Below are 23,960 nucleotides of genomic sequence, written 5' to 3'. Positions count from 1 at the left end.
TCCAAGTGAGAGCATACAAATTTGGCAGTTATATTGATTTACCACCTACTTACACCAAAGACTGCATACCAGTTAGTCGCAGCCACATTCCTACTTGTGAAGTCGCTAAAAACTGGAATCATCTTACAGTCATTGTGGACAAGATACCTCCATTGCAGGACTGCGACGTTGCTCTTTTAATAGGCTACAATTGTTCAAGGTCAATGGCTCCTAGGGAAGTAATAGTGGGAGGAGATGATGAACCCCACGCCATTCGGACAGATTTAGGATGGAGTATAGTGGGTTGTTCTTCACCACACTCGATTTAACTGGAACCAGTAGATCGTGTCACCGCGATTGCGGTCAAGGAGCTTCCTTCAATCACACCAGGTGATGTAATTTGTGTTCTTGAGAGCGATTTTAAAAACATCGAAGAAGAGAGGACAAAGGTCTCCCAGGATAATTTCCTCTTTCTTGAGAAATTAAAGAAGGGTATACAGAGGAATGTTCATGGCCATTATCAAATGCCACTTCCTTTTAAAGTGAGGCCCAAATTGCCAAGCAACAAACAATGTGTTATGGTTAGACTCAACCATCTCAAAAGAAAGATGGCGAAGGATGAGTTGTATAAGAAACGCTACAATGAATTCATGAGTGAGATCTTGCAGAGAGGAGATGCTGAGGAGGTACACAACGATGGCAAGGAAGGAGAAATATTGTACTTGCCTCATCACGGTGTTGTCCATCCGAAGAAGGCAGGAAAATTGCGTGTGGTTTTTGATTGCTCTGCAAGATATGAAGGTTACTCCTTAAACGATTACTTACTTCAAGGTCCAGACTTGATAAACAGTTTAAATGGCATCTTAATTCAATTTCGTCAACACCATTGCATTTATGTGTGATGTAGAGAAAATGTATCATCAGTTTCATGTTAACGAATCTGATAGAGACTTCCTGCGCTTCCTATGGTGGAAGGATGGTAATCTCAGCCAGCCTGCAAGTGAGTTTCGTATGAAAGTTCATCTTTTTGGTGCAACTTCCTCTTCAGGGTGTGCTAATTATGGTTTAAAACACCTTGCAACTGAGAACAGCGAGTTGTATCCACTAGGTTCACGGTTCATGATAAGAAATTTCTATGTGGATGATGGAGTGATCAGTGTAGAAAATGATGAAGAAGCTATTAAAGTTGCAGATGAGACACGCAAACTCTGTGCTATAGGTGGCCTACGGCTCCACAAATTTGTGTCAAACAGTAAAATAATGCTGAACAGCATTCCCACTTCAGAAAAAAATCTCTGACGTGAAAAACTGTGATCTTTCATTTGATGAGCTTCCCCTCGAAAGAACTCTTGGCATACAATGGGAAAGAGAATCAGACTGCTTCAAATTCAAAGTTCAGTTGAAAGATCAACCTGTTACTCGATGTGGCATCTTGTCTACTGTTGCTTCTGTTTATGATCCTCTGGGACTTATTGCACCAGTGCTGTTGAGTGGAAAAAGAATACTGCAGGATGTGTGTAAACGTGGCAGTGGATGGGATGATCCTCTATCGAACGATATTGATCTAAGGTGGGAGCGATGGAGACAAGATTTAAACCATCTGCAGAAAATAGATGTACCGCGAACATATGTACCATCTAGTTTCGGAAAGGGTATTCAAGTTGAATTGCATCATTTCTCTGATGCTAGTGTCCATGGATATGGTCATTGTTCATATTTGAGACTCAAGAATGAGGAAGGAGACGTTCACTGTGCACTTGTGATGGCGAAGTCGAGAGTTGCACCTCTTAAAGTTACAACAATTCCCATATTAGAGTTAGCAGCTGCCGTTGTTTCTGTCAAAGTGAGCAGTATACTTAAGAGAGAACTGGATTACGCTGTTTTCAAGGAGACGTTTTGGACAGATTCCAAAGTAGTATTGGGATATATAAGTAATGAGGCACGCAGATTTCATACTTTTGTCGCTAATCGAGTACAAAGAATACACCTCAGTACAACTCCACAGCAGTGGAAGTATGTTCCAACGGATGAAATCCCTGCTGATCATGCATCCAGAGGTTTGCCAGTAAAGGAGTTGCTCACCTCAAACTGGTTCACTGGCCCTAAGTTTTTGTGGGACAAAGAAGTGTCTGTATCGGAGGAACATGTTCCTGAACTTCTGCTTGGAGATCCAGAAGTAAAAACATGTTGTACTTTGAAAGTTGATTGCGCAAAAAATCTGAGCTTGATAGATCTTCTTTCAAAGTTTTCTTCTTGGTCAAAGGCTATCAGAGCTGTAGCTCGTCTTGTAAGAAGAGCCAAGATTTATCTAAGCGACCCAAAGATTGATGCAAAAGGAAAGCGTGTTAACAAACCGTCCATAATTGAAAGCCCTGTGCAAAAACTAATTTTGTTAATGGAGGGATATTAGGGGTATTTTTTTTCTCTTCTCCCTCTCATTTAAAAATTTCCCATTGAGTGTCATTTTTTTAATTTTTCTAAATATTATGGCTTAGAATTTCCACTCCCTCACACCGTTTCTAATCTCATTACAGTTATTTCTTTCATTTTAGAATCTCACAATAATATATTTAATTTATTCTTCAACAGTAAAAATAGCGATATTTATAATAACTGATTATAGTAACTGCTTTCAAACTTTCTCATCTCACACCATTTAAAAACAAAAACTACTCTCAACTTACTTTCTTCTGTCCATTCAAACAACATACAAATAACCTTCTAATCTTTTAATAAAACAGAACACAATGTCTTCTTCGACATTCTCTATATAATCAATTCAACTTATGTTTAGCCTTCTGTTCATGCAGAGCTTTACATTTACAACACCTATCTTATTATTAATATATATTATAATCCCTTTTTTATTGTTAAGTAATAATTTATTATTACTACTTTCTCCATTTCTTACACTTTCTCAGGTGAAGGAACTTCCATTCCACCTAATAAAATAATATAAATCAAGTTTTTAAACTAACAGAAAAGTAAAAGATTAAACAGAATAAAGTCTTAAAGACAAACATATCTAAAAACATATCTCTTTTCTTGTGTTTTGAAATAATTGCTCAGTAAGATACACTACGTACTTTTAATTTCTCATGACTCTTACATTATAATTTTTTATCCAAATATTTCATCATCTTTTAACAGTTATCATTATTATACCTCTAAAATGATACTTTCACGTATTAACTATGGCAAACTAAAATAGTAGTAATAGAAATAGACACTCAATCAGCACTTTGTAGCACACACTAACCTCCTAGGTAACTCTATTACTTTGCCATATGTTTGTAATATTTACTCTTCAAATCAATAAATCAGTGGTTAGCTGCTGGATTTAAATTTAGACCCTCAGAACAATTTAGACACGGGCATTGAACCCCATTGATGGCATTCTGGAAAATCATAAAGTGATCGTATAGGACTGAAATAAACTTTTCCAGAGAAATTTGAATCCACATTATAAATGGCAAATCAATAATGATTACCAGCAGTAATGAGCGCAGGAAGATCAATCAGATCAGTCACCTCATTTTCAGTCTTCTTTGTGTCCTGATTTCCTCCTGCAGCATTAGTAACTTCTATAAAATCATCTTTCTCAGCCGTCTGCAATGGTGAGAAACTAGTTCCAGAATGAGTTAGTGAAACAACATACATAATTATGACAAAAGAAACACAGAATAGACACATGAATATGAACTTATTAACATTCATATATGAGGAAGTTATGATGTTCAATTTAATCTTAACCTTTCTCCATGGGCTTCACCCGCCCCCAAGACCAATGTTTAAATGATCCAAATCATTCTTAAATTTATTTTCCTTTAGTCTCAAATGCAGTTCCTCAGTGTACCCATGATCAACCAAGACCTATTCTGTGTATACCAAACAAAAAATAAATAAAATAAAAACAAAATATCTATCTATCTGCTATCTATCTTTTTTTAAAGTTGGGGCCCATTTCTGTCTGTCTGAAGTCATCAAGAGAGGCCTGTTTCCCCTCAAAGTCATCCTCAATGCCTTCATCAGACATTTCCTAACAAAAATAACAAATCTCTGCCTATCTTTTGTTGGTTGATCAAGTTTACACCGACAAGCCGCACTCACATTTAAATTGTTCTCCAGACATTTTTAAATCATAGAAAAATCAAAAACAACTTTCTAGTGTTTAATTTAATAATGTTAAAATAGTATTCTCTCATAAACTGGACCAGACAGAACATAAAACAGACACATGAATGTGAAGTTTTCACATTTAAGGTTTAACTGCATAAGATACAAAATATAATTTTCTTATTATTTATTTTATCATCATATCATTGGCCCTCTTTTGCCATTTGCTTTAATATAACAACACTTATCTTATATACAACCTTGGTTTAAAATCCAATAACTTATTTGACTTTAGTTTAACGCAATACACTCGACTCAAAGCTTTATTGTTTGTCCAGATAAAGTGATTTCCCAAATATAATTCAATCGCTTTAAAGTTATCACTTTTTTATAATCTAAATATTCGTACTCATCACTTTGATATAAAAGGAGTTATGATCTGACACATGTCCATTCAACAGCTGCTCCCTTTCAGTTTAGTTAATCTTACATCAGGCTTCATTCATGGCATGAAAAGAACAGCCCAAGAATAAACATTGTCCAGTCCACTAAGGGTTAACTTTTTGATTTCATGCACATTTTTGTTTTAAAGCTATTTGTTTGTTTATACTTTATTATATTTATCCTTATACATACATACACACACACACACACACATTTACACAGACGTACACATATATTTTTTATCATTGGTTTTAATTCTACAACCATAATATTTATTAAGTGCCCTCTTTGTTTTTAATCATCAGATCTCTTCTGCCTCTTATATTGATGAAAATAGTCTAAATAGATTTTCTTTTATGTAAATTTCATACATACTCCTCATTAGTTATGCAGCAAATTATCAATCTCTCTATCTGGATTGATATTTATAGGGCTCATATAACATACACTTCCATACGCAATCACACTTCAGTCATACTTCCCATACTTTCAAACACAGATACTCTCCCAAACACAGAAACTTTCACACTTTTACAAACACAAGGCCTTTATAAACACAGAGCTCTCAAAAAATACTATACTAAAACAAACCTATTACTTCTGCCCCTCCTTTTGCTCTCATCTTTTTATCCCTCCCTCTCTTTTTATTTCCATAAACACTAATTATTTACAGTGGTTGATCGCTATATCTGTTATTCTTTTTATATTAAAACCCATATACTTCCACCCACAGCGGTCTCTGTTCAAGACAATTTCTACATTGGTGCTAATTCTCCTTTTTCTTATTAAAAATCACCTTCAAATTTTTGACTAGTTAATTTGTTCATAACTCCAGAAATGATCACTCATTCCCTGTGTTTCTATTATTAATCTTTTTAATTTGATTTCTTTTCTCCTCTCAGCCTGCCACCACATTATGATTTTTGTTTCAGGAGGAAAACTGAGACAAGAAAAAAAAAGTCTCTCTGTTTCTGTGCATGCTCACAGCCCTCCCTTTACAGATCCCTTTTCTCGCTCTAACAGCCCCTCCCCTACAGCTCTTCACAGCACTCAGTCTCTGCTCAGCCCCTCCCCTACAGCTCTTCACAGCACTCAGTCTCTGCTCAGCCCCTCCCCTACAGCTCTTCACAGCACTCAGTCTCTAGCTCAGCCCCTCCCCTACAGCTCTTCACAGCACTCAGTCTCTGCTCAGCCCCTCCCCTACAGCTCTTCACAGCACTCAGTCTCTGCTCAGCCCCTCCCCTACAGCTCTTCACAGCACTCAGTCTCTAGCTCAGCCCCTCCCCTACAGCTCTTCACAGCACTCAGTCTCTGCTCAGCCCCTCCCCTACAGCTCTTCACAGCACTCAGTCTCTGCTCAGCCCCTCCCCTACAGCTCTTCACAGCACTCAGTCTCTGCTCAGCCCCTCCCCTACAGCTCTTCACAGCACTCAGTCTCTGCTCAGCCCCTCCCCTACAGCTCTTCACAGCACTCAGTCTCTAGCTCAGCCCCTCCCCTACAGCTCTTCACAGCACTCAGTCTCTAGCTCAGCCCCTCCCCTACAGCTCTTCACAGCACTCAGTCTCTAGCTCAGCCCCTCCCCTACAGCTCTTCACAACACTCAGTCTCTGCTCAGCCCCTCCCCTACAGCTCTTCACAGCACTCAGTCTCTAGCTCAGCCCCTCCCCTACAGCTCTTCACAGCACTCAGTCTCTAGCTCAGCCCCTCCCCTACAGCTCTTCACAACACTCAGTCTCTGCTCAGCCCCTCCCCTACAGCTCTTCACAGCACTCAGTCTCTAGCTCAGCCCCTCCCCTACAGCTCTTCACAGCACTCAGTCTCTAGCTCAGACCCTCCCCTACAGCTCTTCACAGCACTCAGTCTCTAGCTCAGCCCCTCCCCTACAGCTCTTCACAGCACTCAGTCTCTAGCTCAGCCCCTCCCCTACAGCTCTTCACAGCACTCAGTCTCTAGCTCAGCCCCTCCCCTACAGCTCTTCACAGCACTCAGTCTCTAGCTCAGACCCTCCCCTACACCTCTTCACAGCACTCAGTCTCTAGCTCAGACCCTCCCTTACAGCTCTTCACAGCACTCAGTCTCTAGCGTACTGTATGAGAGAGAAATGTTACCTGCTGCAATTTCTTTCCAGTCAACAAACGGCCATTCTTGTAAGGTCTCCGCTAAGTTTACTACTTTAATCAGACCCTTCACCAGTGCCTTTTTTTTTTTTTTTCTTATTTAACTTCCTCCTCTGCCCTGTATAATCTATATACTCTGATTCTTTCCAAAAATGATCACTGATCCCCTTTTGACTCTATCAGTGTATTCTCCAATTCTCTCTCCCACTCTTCAGATCTGCGTTGATCTCCAGACTTTACAAAACTCGCTTGTCTCTGCATTTTCTCTAGTCTTGTTCACTGCAATGGAAAACATTTTGCCTTTTCTTTATCTTTTTCCCAATTATTCTATTTTTTCTCTTCTGAATCTCCCCTTCCCCTCACTCACAGAGCTGTCCGTTCAGCCGACCAGTGAGCGAGAGCAAGGCAGGGAGATATCAGAGAAGCAGGTGCCATTTGCGTCTTTATACTTTTTCAACAATTGTTTTATTCAATTCACAGTTTCAATTCATTTGTCCACTTTTGCTCTCATTTAGTATCTCCTCATTGCACCTGATTCTCTGTATTATTCTGCCTCTGCACACAATACATCATCAACACTGCAATCATGCATTTGAATAAACACAAGAACAGCGCAATTATTACCGTAAGCACACATGCACCAACAACACAGTTAGTCATGCACATTATTCATTATCTCAAACATGCACATAGTTCAACATTTCCCCGTTTTCTGCACAGTCCGGGTTCCGTCAAACACTGCAATAAATAACTTAATCTAACACCTGGAGGAATTTTGCACGAATTTTCACTTCTCCACCCGAGTTAGGATTTTCACCTGTACAGGATTTTCAGCCACTCTTCTGGCAAAACCTTGAATAAATGCACCTAACCGGGAATTTTCACGCGCCATTGCTTCTCGACTCACCCCCAGGCTTTTTCTACCTTCTTTAAATAAACTTTCTTAAACAATCCCACCCCCAATTTTTGAAATCTGGAACTCGCCTCTATTTCAGCCAATTAGTCCAAATTATTCTATGTCCGGACCGGCAAAAGTCTCAGGGAAGTCACTTACTGGGACTTGCTATCACAGATCACACAAGATCACCTTAAGCAAAACGCTTACCTTGATTTTGTGGCGCCAGTGATCTTGTGTAACTCGTGCAAGCAGTCCTGTCGGTGACCTTTCTGCCCCTTTGACCTCACTGCCGTCCCTTCGTCGGTCGCCAGCAATATGTCATGGAAAATCACGATGAATCTCTCTAAGTTGTAAGAAAACTCTCGGAGTCTTGAGTTCCAGATGCCAAAGTTGTAGTTTATTGAACACCAACAAACATGAGACGCAACTTTTTTCCGACGCTTTGAACCTCGCGGCTTATACAATGACGCGGCTAATATATGGATTTTTCCCGCTTTCAGATTTTATAAAAAAAAAAAAAAAAACATTCTGTGACGTGCTCAGTTTTTTGGCGGCGTGAAGCTTTCATTAGACCAATGAAATTGCCGAATGGGTTAAGGTCAAACAACTTTTTTTGTTTACTGTTTAGATTAAATCGAGCGCGCTCAAACTTCCTATCATTCTGATTACGGTAGTAATTTTGTCACCCTCACCATGGCAAAGACATGGAGAAACGCATGATGCTGCTTTCAAGTTGAAGGCGATTGATCTGGCTGCTGCACGGGAGCTTGGTCTTAATGAGTCGATGATAAGACGCTGGAAACAGCAGCGTGATGAATTGACTCAGTGCAAAAAGACAACTAAATCTGAGGCTATTCACTCCGACACCGAAGGAGATGACTTCAGTGGTTTCAGTGCACAGGACGAGGAAGATAGTGACCAATGACTTTCTTGGTAGGCTACTGTTTACTGCTAATGTTTTATTACAAGCCGTGTGTGGCAGCGGGGGCGTGGTCAAGTGCCCGTCCGGGAGAGAAAAGCTGTAAGGGCGCTTACACCTGCGCTAAATTATGTCTAACACCGGTGTCTAATTTCAAGTGCCCTGCTTCACGTGTCCTTCTTGGGAAAACTGTCACACGGGCACCAGTGTGACAGTTTTCAGCAGGGCACTTGACGTTCCAGGTAAGGCTTTTAATGGCCACAGCAATGTTTACAATCAATTTTATAAAGTTTCTCAATTCTTCTATGCGCCAACACTAGACTGACGTGTGTCACTCTCTCAGCTCTGTGGCTGCTGCCTTTTTATGCCGCTCTCCCCATGCTTACTGAAATTAGACACAGGTGATAAACATAATTTAGCTCAGGTGTAAGCGCCCTTACCGCTTTTCTCTCCCGGACGGGCGCTTGACCACGCCCCCGCTGCCACACCGTGTTTCGTTAAAGCCTATTTATATTTGTTACAAGCCGTGTTTCGTTAAAGCCTGTGTAAAGTTCATTTGTTTCAATGTACCGGTAGGCACCTGCGGCTTATGGACAGGTGCGGCTTATTTATGTTCAAAATCATATTTTTTTTAAAAATCAGTGGGTGCGGCTTATATTCAGGTGCGCTCAATAGTCCGGAAATTACGGTAAGTATTTTGATATATAAAAACATACTAGAATATTGAAAATATATAAAAACATACTAGAATATTGAAAAATATACTATACGGTACACGCGTGTGATATAATCGTGTTGTGAGACACACGGAAGAGCAGCTGTTTACAAATGAAAAGGAGGAACACTGAACAGAAGCTTCACTGGTTTTGGGTTAGATCTGTATTTATCGGTTTCTTTACTCACAATGGTGCGTTTGTGTGCTTATCCTGAATGTCCCAACTGAGAAGAGAACGTGAGATTACGTCTGTAACATGCCAACATGAATACTCAAATATTCATTTAATGTAAAAATATCTAAAAATCCTTAAAACAAGATCAGCTTGAAGTATCTTGTTTTAGAAACACTGCATCAGATATTGAGGTTTTTCAGAGAATGTATTTTTAACATGTATTTTGAGTTTTTATAGTCAAAACAAGTGAAAAAATCTACCAGTGCTGAAGTAGTAATCTAAAGTATTTATATTACATTACTGACCTAGAGTAATCTAATGGAATATTACAAATTACATTTTACAGCATGTAATCTGTAGTGGAATACATTACAAAAGTAACCCTCCCAACCCTGTTATATGCTGCAGTTATACGTTTATGCCCCATACAGTAAAATTACAGTAACACTTCACAAAAAGGTTCAATTCGTTCATATTATTTATCAACATTACTGTAGTTAACATGAACTAATGAACTTAACCTGTTGATGTGCACCCCTTTTTTGAGCACAAACTATGAAAATGACATACCTGATCTTAAATGGTTGTATTTATGGGACCCTTTGGAGTTCCCTTTGGACACGGTTTCCTTTGGACACAGTTGTGGTATCTTTTGAAAGAAGACAATTTGGGCTTTATTTCACAAGTTTCAGAATTAATATCTGTTGTTATTTTTTAAAGTTAGAGAAGCTGAAGTTTATAGTAATGGAAATATTTTGTGCTGAACATGTTTTATAATCTAAAATAACAATAATAAATGTACCAGAAACACAATGTTCTCAAAGCCACAAGCTTTTTTCTCTGTAAAAGTGTTCAGAGTAAAATTAAGCTCCGCCTCTCAAGACGACACTAAATCTGACAGCACTGCTCGACTATTCTGAATAAAACTACGCCACATTTATAAAAATAGACTTTGGAGACGGGCTGGTTTTGTTTATGAGACTCTAATATATCAGATCATAAACAGTTTTACAACATGAATGCTGCTCAGATTGCAGTTTGTTGAAGAACGATGACGAAGGCGAGATCTCATGTAAACAATGGAGAATATCAATATTTCTCACATTTATGACTTTTATGGACAAAAAGTGCGATTGAATGTTTTTAATGAACGCTTGTCATGGACAATTGACCCAACTGTGTTGAACTGGATTCATCTGGCGATCGTGTTTCATAATAAAAGTCCCATTTTGATTTTGCATGTTTTCATTTGTACTCCTGCACAAATAATTAAATTACTGTTTCTGGAGGATTGCTATCGTGAAACAGAGATCGGATATCAATGTTGAACCCTTAAACCTTTGAAAAGATGTATCATTTTGTAACAGACACCTGTCAGTTACTTAGTTTTTTTCTAAACTGCCATTGCATTCCTCACCACTAGGGGTATTAATGAGACCTATGTGCTTAGATAAAGAGACAGGTGAGCAGTAGAAGAAATTATCATGGCTGACCTCCTTGGTCAAACAAAGTCCTGGTTGGGAAACTTTCTGTTTCATGCTCAACTAAGGACTTTTTGATATCTGCTCAATCAATATTTGAGCCAACTTTGTGGTCCTGATTGGGATTTTTCCACATTTGACTACTACTACGAGGTTCATGGTTGGAAATAGCTACATTTGTCAGTTTGATTACCTTATGGACTTCTTTTGACGGGAGAGCTATATGTTTGACTGCGGTCAGACCTCGTTGGATTTAATTTACCATCAAACCTCCACATCATTTGACTCCTTAAAGACAGTTAAAACTTGCATCTGACTTTCATACGTTCACCTTAACTTTCTACAACAGTGAACGTTATAAAGACTGAATTATATATTGCTGGAACTTCAACTCATATACATCTTTGTGTGCAGGGTGTTTTTGTAACACTGTTTGAGTATTGTCTCTTTGTTTTGAGTCTATGTTGGTGTTTATATAGTCATAAAAGGTGTTTACATTGCTGTTTTTATTTACTCATTGGATTAAAACATATGTTGATGCTGATGACCCCCTACAAACAGATTATTAATTAGCACATACTCGAGAGTAGCACGTGTTGGTTATAATTTGTTAACATTAATTACATTTATAGACGGTAAATCATATATTAAATGTAAACAGAGTGTAAACTAATAAAAATTTGTAATCAGAAGTTGTATCAGTTAACATTAATGCACTATGAATTAACAATGAACCAACAATGATTAATAAATACTGTAGAAATATATTGTTCATTGTTTGTTCATGATACCTAATGCATTAAAAATAAGGTTAAAGAAATGAAAACTTTTTATTAAGTTTGACCAAAATCACATTCAAATTAAAAATTATCTCTGAGACGCTTCAGATGAAATCAAACTGATCTGAATCTGTTGTAAATTCAGAGACAGAAAGATGTAATGCACATACTGAAGTATCTTACCTGAACATTGTTCTGCGTCTCGATTTCTGTTGAATAAAAACTCAATTAAACACATTTTCTTTGTCTCTTTTTACATATTTAATCTAATATTTTCCTCTTTTATATCAGCTGTATGTAATACTTGCCATTTTGTCCTTGTTTTGAGATCTTACAGCGATAATAAATCACACCAGCAGTTACAGCGACAACCAGAACAACAGCAACACATATTCCTGCTACAGCACCAGAAGACAGACCTGAATCTGGAGTTTTTATGTCTGATACTGTAATGATGAAGAGAGACAGTCATTAGTGTCACTGAATGTGATCATCATCAGCTCTTTATAACAACTGAAGATCTGATTATCTGCATTAAATGATGAAATCGTCCTCACCGCTGACATTAACACTGAAGCTCTTTACGCTGAAGCTGCTGCTGATACTGCTGCTGATCTCTAGTTGATAAAGTCCAGAGTCTGTAGTTCTGGTGTTTGTGATAGTGAGATCTCCAGTCTGATGGTCAATCTTCAGTCTGTCTCTGAATCTCTCAGCACCTTCATCACACGTCACATCTGTACAGCTCTTACTGGGATCTTCCTTCATTTCAGCTATACGAGTGTCATTGAAATACCACGTCATCACAACATCTCCCTGTTTTACAGTATCATCAGTGTGTAGAGTGACAGAATCTCCTTCAATCACCGACTTTATCTTCATTTCAGCAGCAGACACTCCTGAAACACACATGAACAGTTTCTTCTTTTGGGTGAATTAACCTCCACCATAGTAGAGGACAGAACTGAGGAAATAACAACAATTGTGCACCTAAATTACTGAACAAGAAATATTCCTCTAATATAAGACCACACATATGCAACAGCTGGTCTGATTTGATCATAAGTATTTAAGTACGTCACATCATGCCAAGATTAAAGGAGAAGTCTGAACCCACGAGTAAGAAGGTTGTTGAAGTTCGACTCTGAAAGATATTTAAAGTCTTTTCCAAGTTAATTAAAATCCACCATCAACTGCATGTAAAATAATCTACAAATCGAGACTGTTTCAATCACAATCTGTCCAGCACCACCAAATTCACCCCAAGATGTGTGAAAATATCTTGTTAACTCCAGTAACGGCTTAAAGAAGTGCAATAAGGCAGATGAAGGTACTGTAGTTCGACACACAAGGGCATTTTAGGGATGAAAAAATGTTTTGTCCATTTATATTTTTTAGGCTGGTGGATAACAGACCCGCTATGGGGTGTCCGGTAAGAGACTGCAATGTAGAACTGATGGAGATCGGGAATAACCCATTTATTGTCACCACACTCAATACAATAATGTAATGGAGCTTAGAATGCTTTATTATGCATATACACTCACCTAAAGGATTATTAGGAACACCTGTTCAATTTATCATTAATGCAATTATCTAATCAACCAATCACATGGCAGTTGCTTCAATGCATTTAGGGGTGTGGTCCTGGTCAAGACAATCTCCTGATCTCCAAACTGAATGTCAGAATGGGAAAGAAAGGTGATTTAAGCAATTTTGAGAGTGGCATGGTTGTTGGTGCCAGAAGGGCCGGTCTGAGTATTTCACAATCTGCTCAGTTACTGGGATTTTCACACACAACCATTTCTAGGGTTTACAAAGAATGGTGTGAAAAGGGAAAAACATCCAGTATGCGGCAGTCCTGTGGGTGAAAATGCCTTGTTGATGCTAGAGGTCAGAGGAGAATGGGCCGACTGATTCAAGCTGATAGAAGAGCAACTTTGACTGAAATAACCACTCGTTACAACCGAGGTATGCAGCAAAGCATTTGTGAAACCACAACACGCACAACCTTGAGGCGGATGGGCTACAACAGCAGAAAACCCCATCGGGTACCACTCATCTCCACTACAAATAGGAAAAAGAGGCTACAATTTGCAAGAGCTCACCAAAATTGGACAGTTGAAGACTGGAAAAATGTTGCCTGGTCTGATGAGTCTTGATTTCTGTTGAGACATTCAGATGGTCGAGTCAGAATTTGGCGTAAACAGAATGAGAACATGGATCCTTCATGCCTTGTTACCACTGTGCAGGCTGGTGGTGGTGGTGTAATGGTGTGGGGGATGTTTTCTTGGCACACTTTAGGCCCCTTAGTGCCAATTGGGCATCGTTTAAATGCCACGGCCTACCTGAGCATTGTTTCTGACCATGTCCATCCCTTTATGGCCACCATGTACCCATCCTCTGATGGCTACTTCCAGCAGGATAATGCACCATGTCACAAAGCTCGAATCATTTCAAATTGGTTTCTTGAACATGACAATGAGTTCACTGTACTAAAATGGCCCCCACAGTCACCAGATCTCAACCCAATAGAGCATCTTTGGGATGTGGTGGAACGGAGCTTCAGTACCCTGGATGTGCATCCCACAAATCTCCATCAACTGCAAGATGCTATCCTATCAATATGGGCCAACATTTCTAAAGAATGCTTTCAGCACCTTGTTGAATCAATGCCACGTAGAATTAAGGCAGTTCTGAAGGCGAAAGGGGGTCAAACACAGTATTAGTATATTGTTCCTAATAATCCTTTAGGTGAGTGTACATATATGCGGGTATGTGTGTGTGGGTTTCTTAAAGACAGAAAACATAATACAAAGCACAAGTATATACACGGCAACATAATCGCAATAAACATAATAACAGCAGTCACTAGACTCAAATAAATTAAGAATACAGACGATTAATAAATAAGAGAAAATGTGCCATTATATATAGATATGCACTCAGTATTGCTTTAACTGAAACCTGACACTCTGTCTAGTGAGTTAGTGTTTCGGACTCAAACGAATAAATACAACCATTTAAAAAAATCAATAATAAAAATAATAAATTAATACAACCATTTCCTGTATAAATTTTTTTTTTAAATATTCTAAAATAATCTCTTAAGTATAATAACAATATACTGAGGAAAACGCTATTCAAATATTCATTTGTAATATGCAGAGACATTATATATATATATATATATATATATCTCTACAAGTTAATCACCTGGGCTTTTTTAACAATAGTTTTAAAATCATATATAAGACTTTTTCAGACCTTTTTCAAGTCCTGAACAAATAAAATTAATACTGTATCCCCATAGCAAAACAAACCCACATAATCTCAAAATAAATCATGTATCACAGGCATTAGCAAACATTCAATTTGGCCTCAACATCACTTATCAGTAAAACAGGGAAGACTATTTCCAAATTTAAAATACTTAAGACATATTTTCCACATTTATCACATTAACATTGGTTTATGTACCATTATATCAATAAATACAAATTGGAAGCCAATATTAAATGACTCACCAGGTTGGACAGTAACAGTGAATGTCTTTATATAATTGATGTTGTTGATGATGGTCCGTAGTAGATAATCTCCAGAGTCTGTAATTCTGATGTTCATGATGGTGAGAGATCCAGTCTGATTGTTCAACTTCAGTCTGTCTCTGAATCTCTCATTATAACCACCTGCACACTTCACATCTGTACAGAACACACTGAGATCTCCATAGATTTGAGCTACACGGATGTCATTAAAATACCATTTAATAAAATTGGATTTGTCATTTTGTAATCCAGTAACAGCAGCGCGTAAAGTCAGAGAGTCTCCCTCCATCACTGACACAGACGTCTTCATTTCATCAACACCAAACACACCTGGAGACACAAATGAACAGTCACTCTTCAAGATGCACAACAGGAAAACACTGTGAAAATGATTCTTTTACAGGTCATATTGTCAAGATGACACAAACACAACAAGAACATTCACTCATGACACAAACAAACATCTTTCTCAAGTATGTCTTGAACACATCCATACACACAACACAATCCACATCACATTCACACCGTATATCCCTCCTCGTGCGCGCAACACAATCCACATCACATTCACACCGTATATCCCTCCTCGTGCGCGCAACACAATCCACATCACATTCACACCGTATATCCCTCCTCGTGCGCGCAACACAATCCACATCACATTCACACCGTATATCCCTCCTCGTGCGCAGCAACACAATCCACATCACATTCACACCGTATATCCCTCCTCGTCGCGGCGCCAACACAATCCACATCACATTCACACCGTATATCCCTCCTCGTGCGCGCAACACAATCCACATCACATTCACACCGTGATATCCTCCTCGTGCGCGCAACACAATCCACATCACATTCACACCGTATATCCCTCCTCGTGCGCGCAACACAATCCACATCACATTCACACCGTATATCCCTCCTCGTGCGCGCAACACAATCCACATCACATTCACACCGTATATCCCTCCTCGTGCGCGCAACACAATCCACATCACATTCACATCAGATATCCTCCTCGTGCGCAACACAATCCACATCACATTCACATCGTATATCCTCCTCGTCGCAACACAATCCACATCACATTCACAATCGTATATCCCTCCTCGTGCGCGCCAACACAATCCACATCACATTCACACCGTATATCCCTCCTCGTCGCGCGCAACACAATCCACATCACATTCACACCGTGATATCCCTCCTCGTACGCGCAACACAATCCACATCACATTCACATCGTATATCCCTCCTCATCGCGCAACACAATCCACATCACATTCACACCGTATATCCCTCCTCATGCGCGCAACACAATCCACATCACATTCACAATCAGTATATCCCTCCTCATGCGCGCAACACAATCCACATCACATTCACACCGTGATATCCCTCCTCATGCGCGCAACACAATCCACATCACATTCACATCAGTATATCCCTCCTCATGCGCGCAACACAATCCACATCACATTCACACCGTGATATCCCTCCTCATGCGCACAACACAATCCACATCACATTCACACCGTGATATCCCTCCTCATCGCGCAACACAATCCACATCACATTCACACCGTGATATCCCTCCTCATGCTGCAACACAATCCACATCACATTCACAATCAGATATCCCTCCTCATGCGCGCAACACAATCCACATCACATTCACACCGTATATCCCTCCTCATGCGCGCAACACAATCCACATCACATTCACACCGTATATCCCTCCTCATGCGCGCAACACAATCCACATCACATTCACACCGTATATCCCTCCTCATGCGCGCAACACAATCCACATCACATTCACACCGTATATCCCCTCCTCATGCACACAACACAATCCACATCACATTCACACCGTATATCCCCTCCTCATGCACACAACACAATCCACATCACATTCACACCGTATATCCCTCCTCATGCACACAACACAATCCACATCACATTCACACCGTATATCCCCTCCTCATGCACACAACACAATCCACATCACATTCATACTGTATATCCCTCCTCATGCACACAACACAATCCACATCACATTCATACTGTATATCCCTCCTCATGTACACAACATGTACACAACACAATCCACATCACATTCACACTGTATATCCCTCCTCATGCACACAACACAATCCACATCACATTCACACTGTATATCCCTCCTCATGTACACAACACAATCCACATCACATTCACACTGTATATCCCTCTTCATGCACACAACACAATCCACATCACATTCACACTGTATATCCCTCCTCATGCACACATCACAATCCACATCACATTCATACTGTATATCCCTCCTCATGTACACAACATGTACACAACACAATCCACATCACATTCACACTGTATATCCCTCCTCATGCACACAACACAATCCATATCACATTCACACTGTATATCCCTCCTCATGCACACAACATAATCCACATCACATTCATACTGTATATCCCTCCTCATGCACACAACATAATCCACATCACATTCATAATGTATATCCCTCCTCATGCACACAACACAATCCACATCACATTCACACTGTATATCCCTCCTCATGCACACAACACAATCCACATCACATTCACACTGTATATCCCTCCTCATGCACACAACACAATCCACATCACATTCACACTGTATATCCCTCCTCATGTACGCAACACAATCCACATCACATTCATACTGTATATCCCTCCTCATGCACGCAACACCATCCACATCACATTCACACTGTATATCCCTCCTCATGCACACAACACAATCCACATCACATTCACACTGTATATCCCCTCCTCATATACACAACACAATCCACATCACATTCACACTGTATATCCCCTCCTCATATACACAACACAATCCACATCACATTCACACTGTATATCCCTCCTCATGCACACAACACAATCCACATCACATTCACACTGTATATCCCTCCTCATGCACACAACACAATCCACATCACAATCACACTGTATATCCCTCCTCATGCACACAACACAATCCACATCACATTCACACTGTATATCCCCTCCTCATACACACAACACAATCCACATCACATTCACACTGTATATCCCCTCCTCATACACACAACACAATCCACATCACATTCACACTGTATATCCCTCCTCATGCACACAACACAATCCACATCACATTCACACTGTATATCCCTCCTCATGCACACAACACAATCCACATCACATTCACACTGTATATCCCTCCTCATACACACAACACAATCCACATCACATTCACACTGTATATCCCTCCTCATGCACACAACACAATCCACATCACATTCATACTGTATATCCCTCCTCATGTACACAACACAATCCACATCACGTTCATACTGTATATCCCTCCTCATACACACAACACAATCCACATCACATTCACTCTGTATATCCCTCCTCATGCACACAACACAATCCACATCACATTCACACTGTATATCCCTCCTCATGCACACAACACAATCCACATCACATTCACACTGTATATCCCCTCCTCATACACACAACACAATCCACATCACATTCACACTGTATATCCCTCCTCATACACACAACACAATCCACATCACATTCACACTGTATATCCCTCCTCATGCACACAACACAATCCACATCACATTCACACTGTATATCCCTCCTCATGCACACAACACAATCCACATCACATTCACACTGTATATCCCTCCTCATGTACACAACACAATCCACATCACATTCACACTGTATATCCCTCCTCATGTACACAACACAATCCACATCACATTCACACTGTATATCCCCTCCTCATGTACACAACACAATCCACATCACATTCACACTGTATATCCCTCCTCATGTACACAACACAATCCACATCACATTCACACTGTATATCCCCTCCTCATGCACACAACACAATCCACATCACATTCACACTGTATATCCCTCCTCATGTACACAACACAATCCACATCACATTCACACTGTATATCCCCTCCTCATACACACAACACAATCCACATCACATTCACACTGTATATCCACTAAATCAAACAGAAAAATTGGGTTACACCAACAAAAAAGATTTTAAGGGTTATATCAAATACTACAGCATGTAACTAATGTTTTTCTGTGTATTAAACATCTGTGTTTAGGCCTGTCATTATAAGTACTTAGAAATAATTGCGATAAACAATATTATTGTCATCTTCAGACTGATCTAATGATAATATGATAACATAATACATAATGCTTTGAACTTTTAATAAGAATATTCAGACATTGGAATCAGAAAGTAAAAATATATTGAAGTCAGGAAGTCCCCTCTCCATCTCCAACTGAATCTCACATTCTCACTAACATCTCGTTTCGAGTACCACAGAAGACAGAAAGTCAGACAGGTTTGGAACAACATGAAGGTGAGTAATGACGAAATCATTTTTGGTAACACTTTACAATAAGGTTCATTAACATTAGATAATACATGAACTAACAATGAACATTAGGGGGTTTCCGTTATTAAAGATGCTGACCATCACACCCGCAAAAGTGAAAGTGAAACTAAATTGTGCTAAATCCCGCGCTTTTGAACTAACATTTATCATTGAGTGTTTAATCAGGTTACTTGTCGGGTAGTGTCTGTGGGACAGTTAAATATACTGTCTGATGAACACCATTACCCTAATTACTGTGTAATGAAGTTCATTTTAACATGTTTTATCAAAAAAAAAATTTTTTTTATTATTTATATACACTTTTCAGACGGTCCCTCACACATCCAATGCAAAATTTGCAATTTATATCGATGTTAAATAAACGATCTGGAATTATTTCACCGTGACGACATCTGACAAGCTTAAATACGGGACATTTTCATCTTTAAATACAGGACAATCATTTTACGGGACATTCATATGGAAACTCGGAATCGACAAACAAACACATTCGGGATCATTATATGAAGCTGTGTCAGTTTGTGAATGTTTTATCATTAATATGAAGAATGTATAAATGTCTTACCATCATAGAGCAAAAAACACACAAAGAGCAAATAAAAGAGGATCTTCATTTTCATCCGATGTTCTGGAGAAAACTCGATAACGTTCAATCCACACTTCTATTTCCAAATCTCTGTCTCTTAACTCTGAAATCCAGCTTTTCATTATGTGTTTTCTAATGTATTTTTCTATTTTATGGCTTTTTAGACAGAACAACAGGAGCTGCATCACCCATGCTCTCCCCAGACGAGCTTCCTCAAAATCTCCCGCTCTCTTCTTCTTCTTCTTCTTCTGTTGTTGTTTTATGGCGGTTGGCAATCCAACTTAAATGGTGCATTCCCGCCACCTACTGGATTGGAGTGTGGAGCGCTAAATGGTTGGAGAAAGGGGATAGGAAAAAAAATAAATAAATAAAAAATAAAAATAAAAAAAATAAAACCTTATATTCTATTAATCAATCTTGTATCTTTTAAAAAAATAAATAATTCTTCGTAAATTCTTGATTGCTTTGGGCCATTTCCTAGCAAAACCTGAAGAGATGCGTCATTTACTCCCAAAGATATTAAAGCTCGAGTTAGATGAAATCTGCTCTTTCATATGCATCACATTTTATAATTACATGTTCTACAGATTCTTCTAGACCACATTTATCACATTTACCATTCTCATGTTTCCCTATTCTATACAAACACTTATTTAATGCACAATGTCCAATACGCATTCTAGAAATTAAAACGTCCTCGTTCCTGTATTTTTTGAATACAATGCAAGTGTCTTCCTTTAATTCCACTATCCCATTCTTTCTGCATATCTTTCTTATTTCATTCGCTATAATGCCTTTAACTTCAGTTTTACTAAATGATACTTGAATGTCAATTTGAGAATGATTCAAAGCCTGTTTAGCCAGATGGTCTGCCTCCTCGTTTCCTATAACACCCACATGTGATGGTACCCACAAAAAATGTACAATAAGCCCAGATTGTTTTATTCTAAATAGACTCTGCATCACTTCATATATCAAATCTTGTCTTGCTACTGACATGCCACTTGACAAGCTATTGATAGCTGAAAGTGAATCTGTGCATATCACTGACCTTGTAGGTTGTATTTCCTCAAGCCATTGAAGAGTTAGGAATATTGCTATTAATTCAGAAGTAAATACCGAAATATGGTTAGTGATCCTCTTTGAAATTTTAACTTTAAAATGAGGTATGTAAACTGCTGCTGCAGTAAATCCAGAATCTGGGTCCTTTGATCCATCTGTATAAATTTGCACTGCCTTATAATATGTTTGATCAATATATTGTTGTACTGTTACACTTTCCAACACATTTCTTTCCTTGTTGTGCTTCTCTTCATGCAACTGTATGTCCACTAGAGGCATAGGGAAAAGCCAAGGAGGTATTGCTGACATAGCCACAGAAGGGGAAATGTCGAGATCACTAACTCCTATGCTTTGTGCCTCCATAGCTGCCCATCCAAAACTTGTTGATTTTTTATATTCGTATTCCCAGCAATTATTCAAGACTTTCTTAACTGGATGACGATCTGAATGACCTTTTACATTAATCCAATATCTCATCTTTAATTTGAGCCTTCTAATTTCTAGAGGCATTTCGTTCATCTCTACTTGTACTGCTGTTATTGGAGATGATCTTATTGCTCCACAAAATATTCTCATTGCTTGTGATTGCAGTGCCTCAACTTTTAAAAGTAATGATTTAGATGCAGAACTGTACACCATACATCCATAATCAATGGCAGCTCTTATTAAATACTTTTAAGAGACTGACGGCATGCCCCCCATTCAATTCCTGCCAAACACCTCATTACATTAATTACTTTTTTACATTTGTCAATCATTTTCTGAATATGTCCTTTAAAATTTAGTTTTGAGTCCATCCACATTCCCAAGAATCTAACTACTGCTGATTGCTCCAGTTGATGTCCGTACAGATTCATATTTATAGTTGGGATAATCCTTCTTTTTGTAAAACAGATTACCTGAGTTTTTGAAAACCCCATTCAAAAGCCCAATTCTCTACCTTTCCTACAGCAGTTTGAATACACCTTTTCACGTGCTCAACATTGCGTCCTCTCTTCCACAGTGCCCCATCATTTGCATATAAAGACCCCCCTATCCCTGAATCTATCTGAGAATAAACGTCATTGATCATTTATATTAAACAGAATTGGACTGCTAACACTTCCTTCCCTACTTGATAAACCTGAGAAAAATCTGACCCTACCCTCACTTGTATAGTTCTTTTAAACAGAAAATTCATAATCCAGTTATACATTCTACCTTTTATTCCCATTCTATCCAGTTTTATTAAAAGTCCCTCTTTCCACATCATATCGTAAGCTTTTTCTATGTCAAAAAAATACTCCTACTAACACTTCCTTATTAACCTGGGCTTTTCTAATTTCAGCTTCCAGGCATAAAACAGAATCCATTGTGTTTCTCCCTTTTCTGAAACCACTTTGAAAGGCAGAGAAAAGGTTTCTCTTTTCAATAACATATTGCATATAACAGTCTGTTCATCAGAATCAGAATCAGCTTTATTGCCAAGTATGCTTACACATACAAGGAATTTGTCTAGGTGACAGGAGCTTCCAGTCAACAACAATACAAACAATACCAAAAAAACAGCAGCAAGACATAGGTAATTAAAAACAAAAAAGAACACAAAATAAATAATTATACATATACGTACATACACTCACCTTCATACATACCCACATACACACACGTAGTGCAAATCTAATACAATCTGTTATATAAAGAACAAAAACCTGTATATTATGTACAGAGCAATGTAAGTAATGGCAGAAGTGGATAAGTTGGATAATATAAATTAAAATAAAAAATTAAACTGTGTATTGCACATAATTATTGCTCAATGGGGCAATTTAATTGTTCATTAGATGGATGGCCTGAGGGAAAAAACTGTTCCTGTGTCTGACGGTTCTTGTGTTCAGAGCTCTGAAGCGCCGGCCAGAAGGCAACAGTTCAAAAATGTAGTGGGCAGGGTGAGTGGGGTCCAGAGTGATTTTACCAGCCTTTTTCCTCACTCTGGAAGTGTATAGTTCTTGAAGGGGGGGCAGTGGGCAACCAATAATCCTCTCAGCAGACCGAACTGTCCTTTGTAGTCTTCTGATGTCTGATTTCGTAGCTGCACCAAACCAGACAGTTATTGAAGTGCAGAGGACAGACTCAATGACTGCTGAGTAGAACTGTTTCAGCAGCACTGGTGGCAGGTTGAACTTCCTCAGCTGGCGAAGGAAGTACAACCTCTGCTGGGCCTTTTTCACAATGGAGTCGATGTGTATCTCCCACTTCAGGTCCTGTGAGATGGTAGTGCCCAGGAACCTGAATGACTCCACTGCTGCCACAGTGCTGTTTAGAATGGTGAGGGGGACAATGTTGGGGTGTTCTCCTAAAGTCCACAATCATCTCCACTGTTTTGAGCGTGTTCAGCTCCAGGTTGTTTTGACTGCACCAGAAAGCCAGCCGTTCAACCTCCTTTCTATATGCAGACTCATCATCATCTCGGATGAGGCCGATGACAGTGGTGTCGTCTGCAAACTTCAGGAGCCTGACAGAGGGGTCCTTGGTGGTGCAGTCATTAGTGTACAGGGAGAAGAGTAGTGGGGAGAGCACACATCCCTGGGGGGCACCAGTGCTGATGGTACAGGTGCTGGAAGTGTATTTTCCCTGTCTCACAAGCTGCTGCCTGTCCGTCAGAAAGCTGGTAA

General features: G+C 39.2%; 1 protein-coding gene across 1 annotated transcript in view; it reads right to left on the bottom strand.

The window, feature by feature from the left end:
- LOC127639402 (uncharacterized) overlaps window positions 1-23,960 on the bottom strand; it is a 122,189-nt gene that overhangs the window by 72,482 nt on the left and 25,747 nt on the right. Inside the window, exon 3 of the mRNA XM_052121391.1 lies at window positions 12,182-12,520. Coding sequence (XP_051977351.1) covers window positions 12,182-12,520 — 339 coding nt within the window. The remainder of the gene's footprint in view (window positions 1-12,181; window positions 12,521-23,960) is intronic.

This window comes from Xyrauchen texanus, chromosome 48 (genome assembly GCF_025860055.1).
Source record: "Xyrauchen texanus isolate HMW12.3.18 chromosome 48, RBS_HiC_50CHRs, whole genome shotgun sequence".
NCBI classification, from domain to species: Eukaryota; Metazoa; Chordata; class Actinopteri; order Cypriniformes; family Catostomidae; genus Xyrauchen; species Xyrauchen texanus.
The sequence above is the reverse complement of the archived record's forward strand: the minus strand, read 5'-3'. Positions and strand labels throughout refer to the sequence as shown.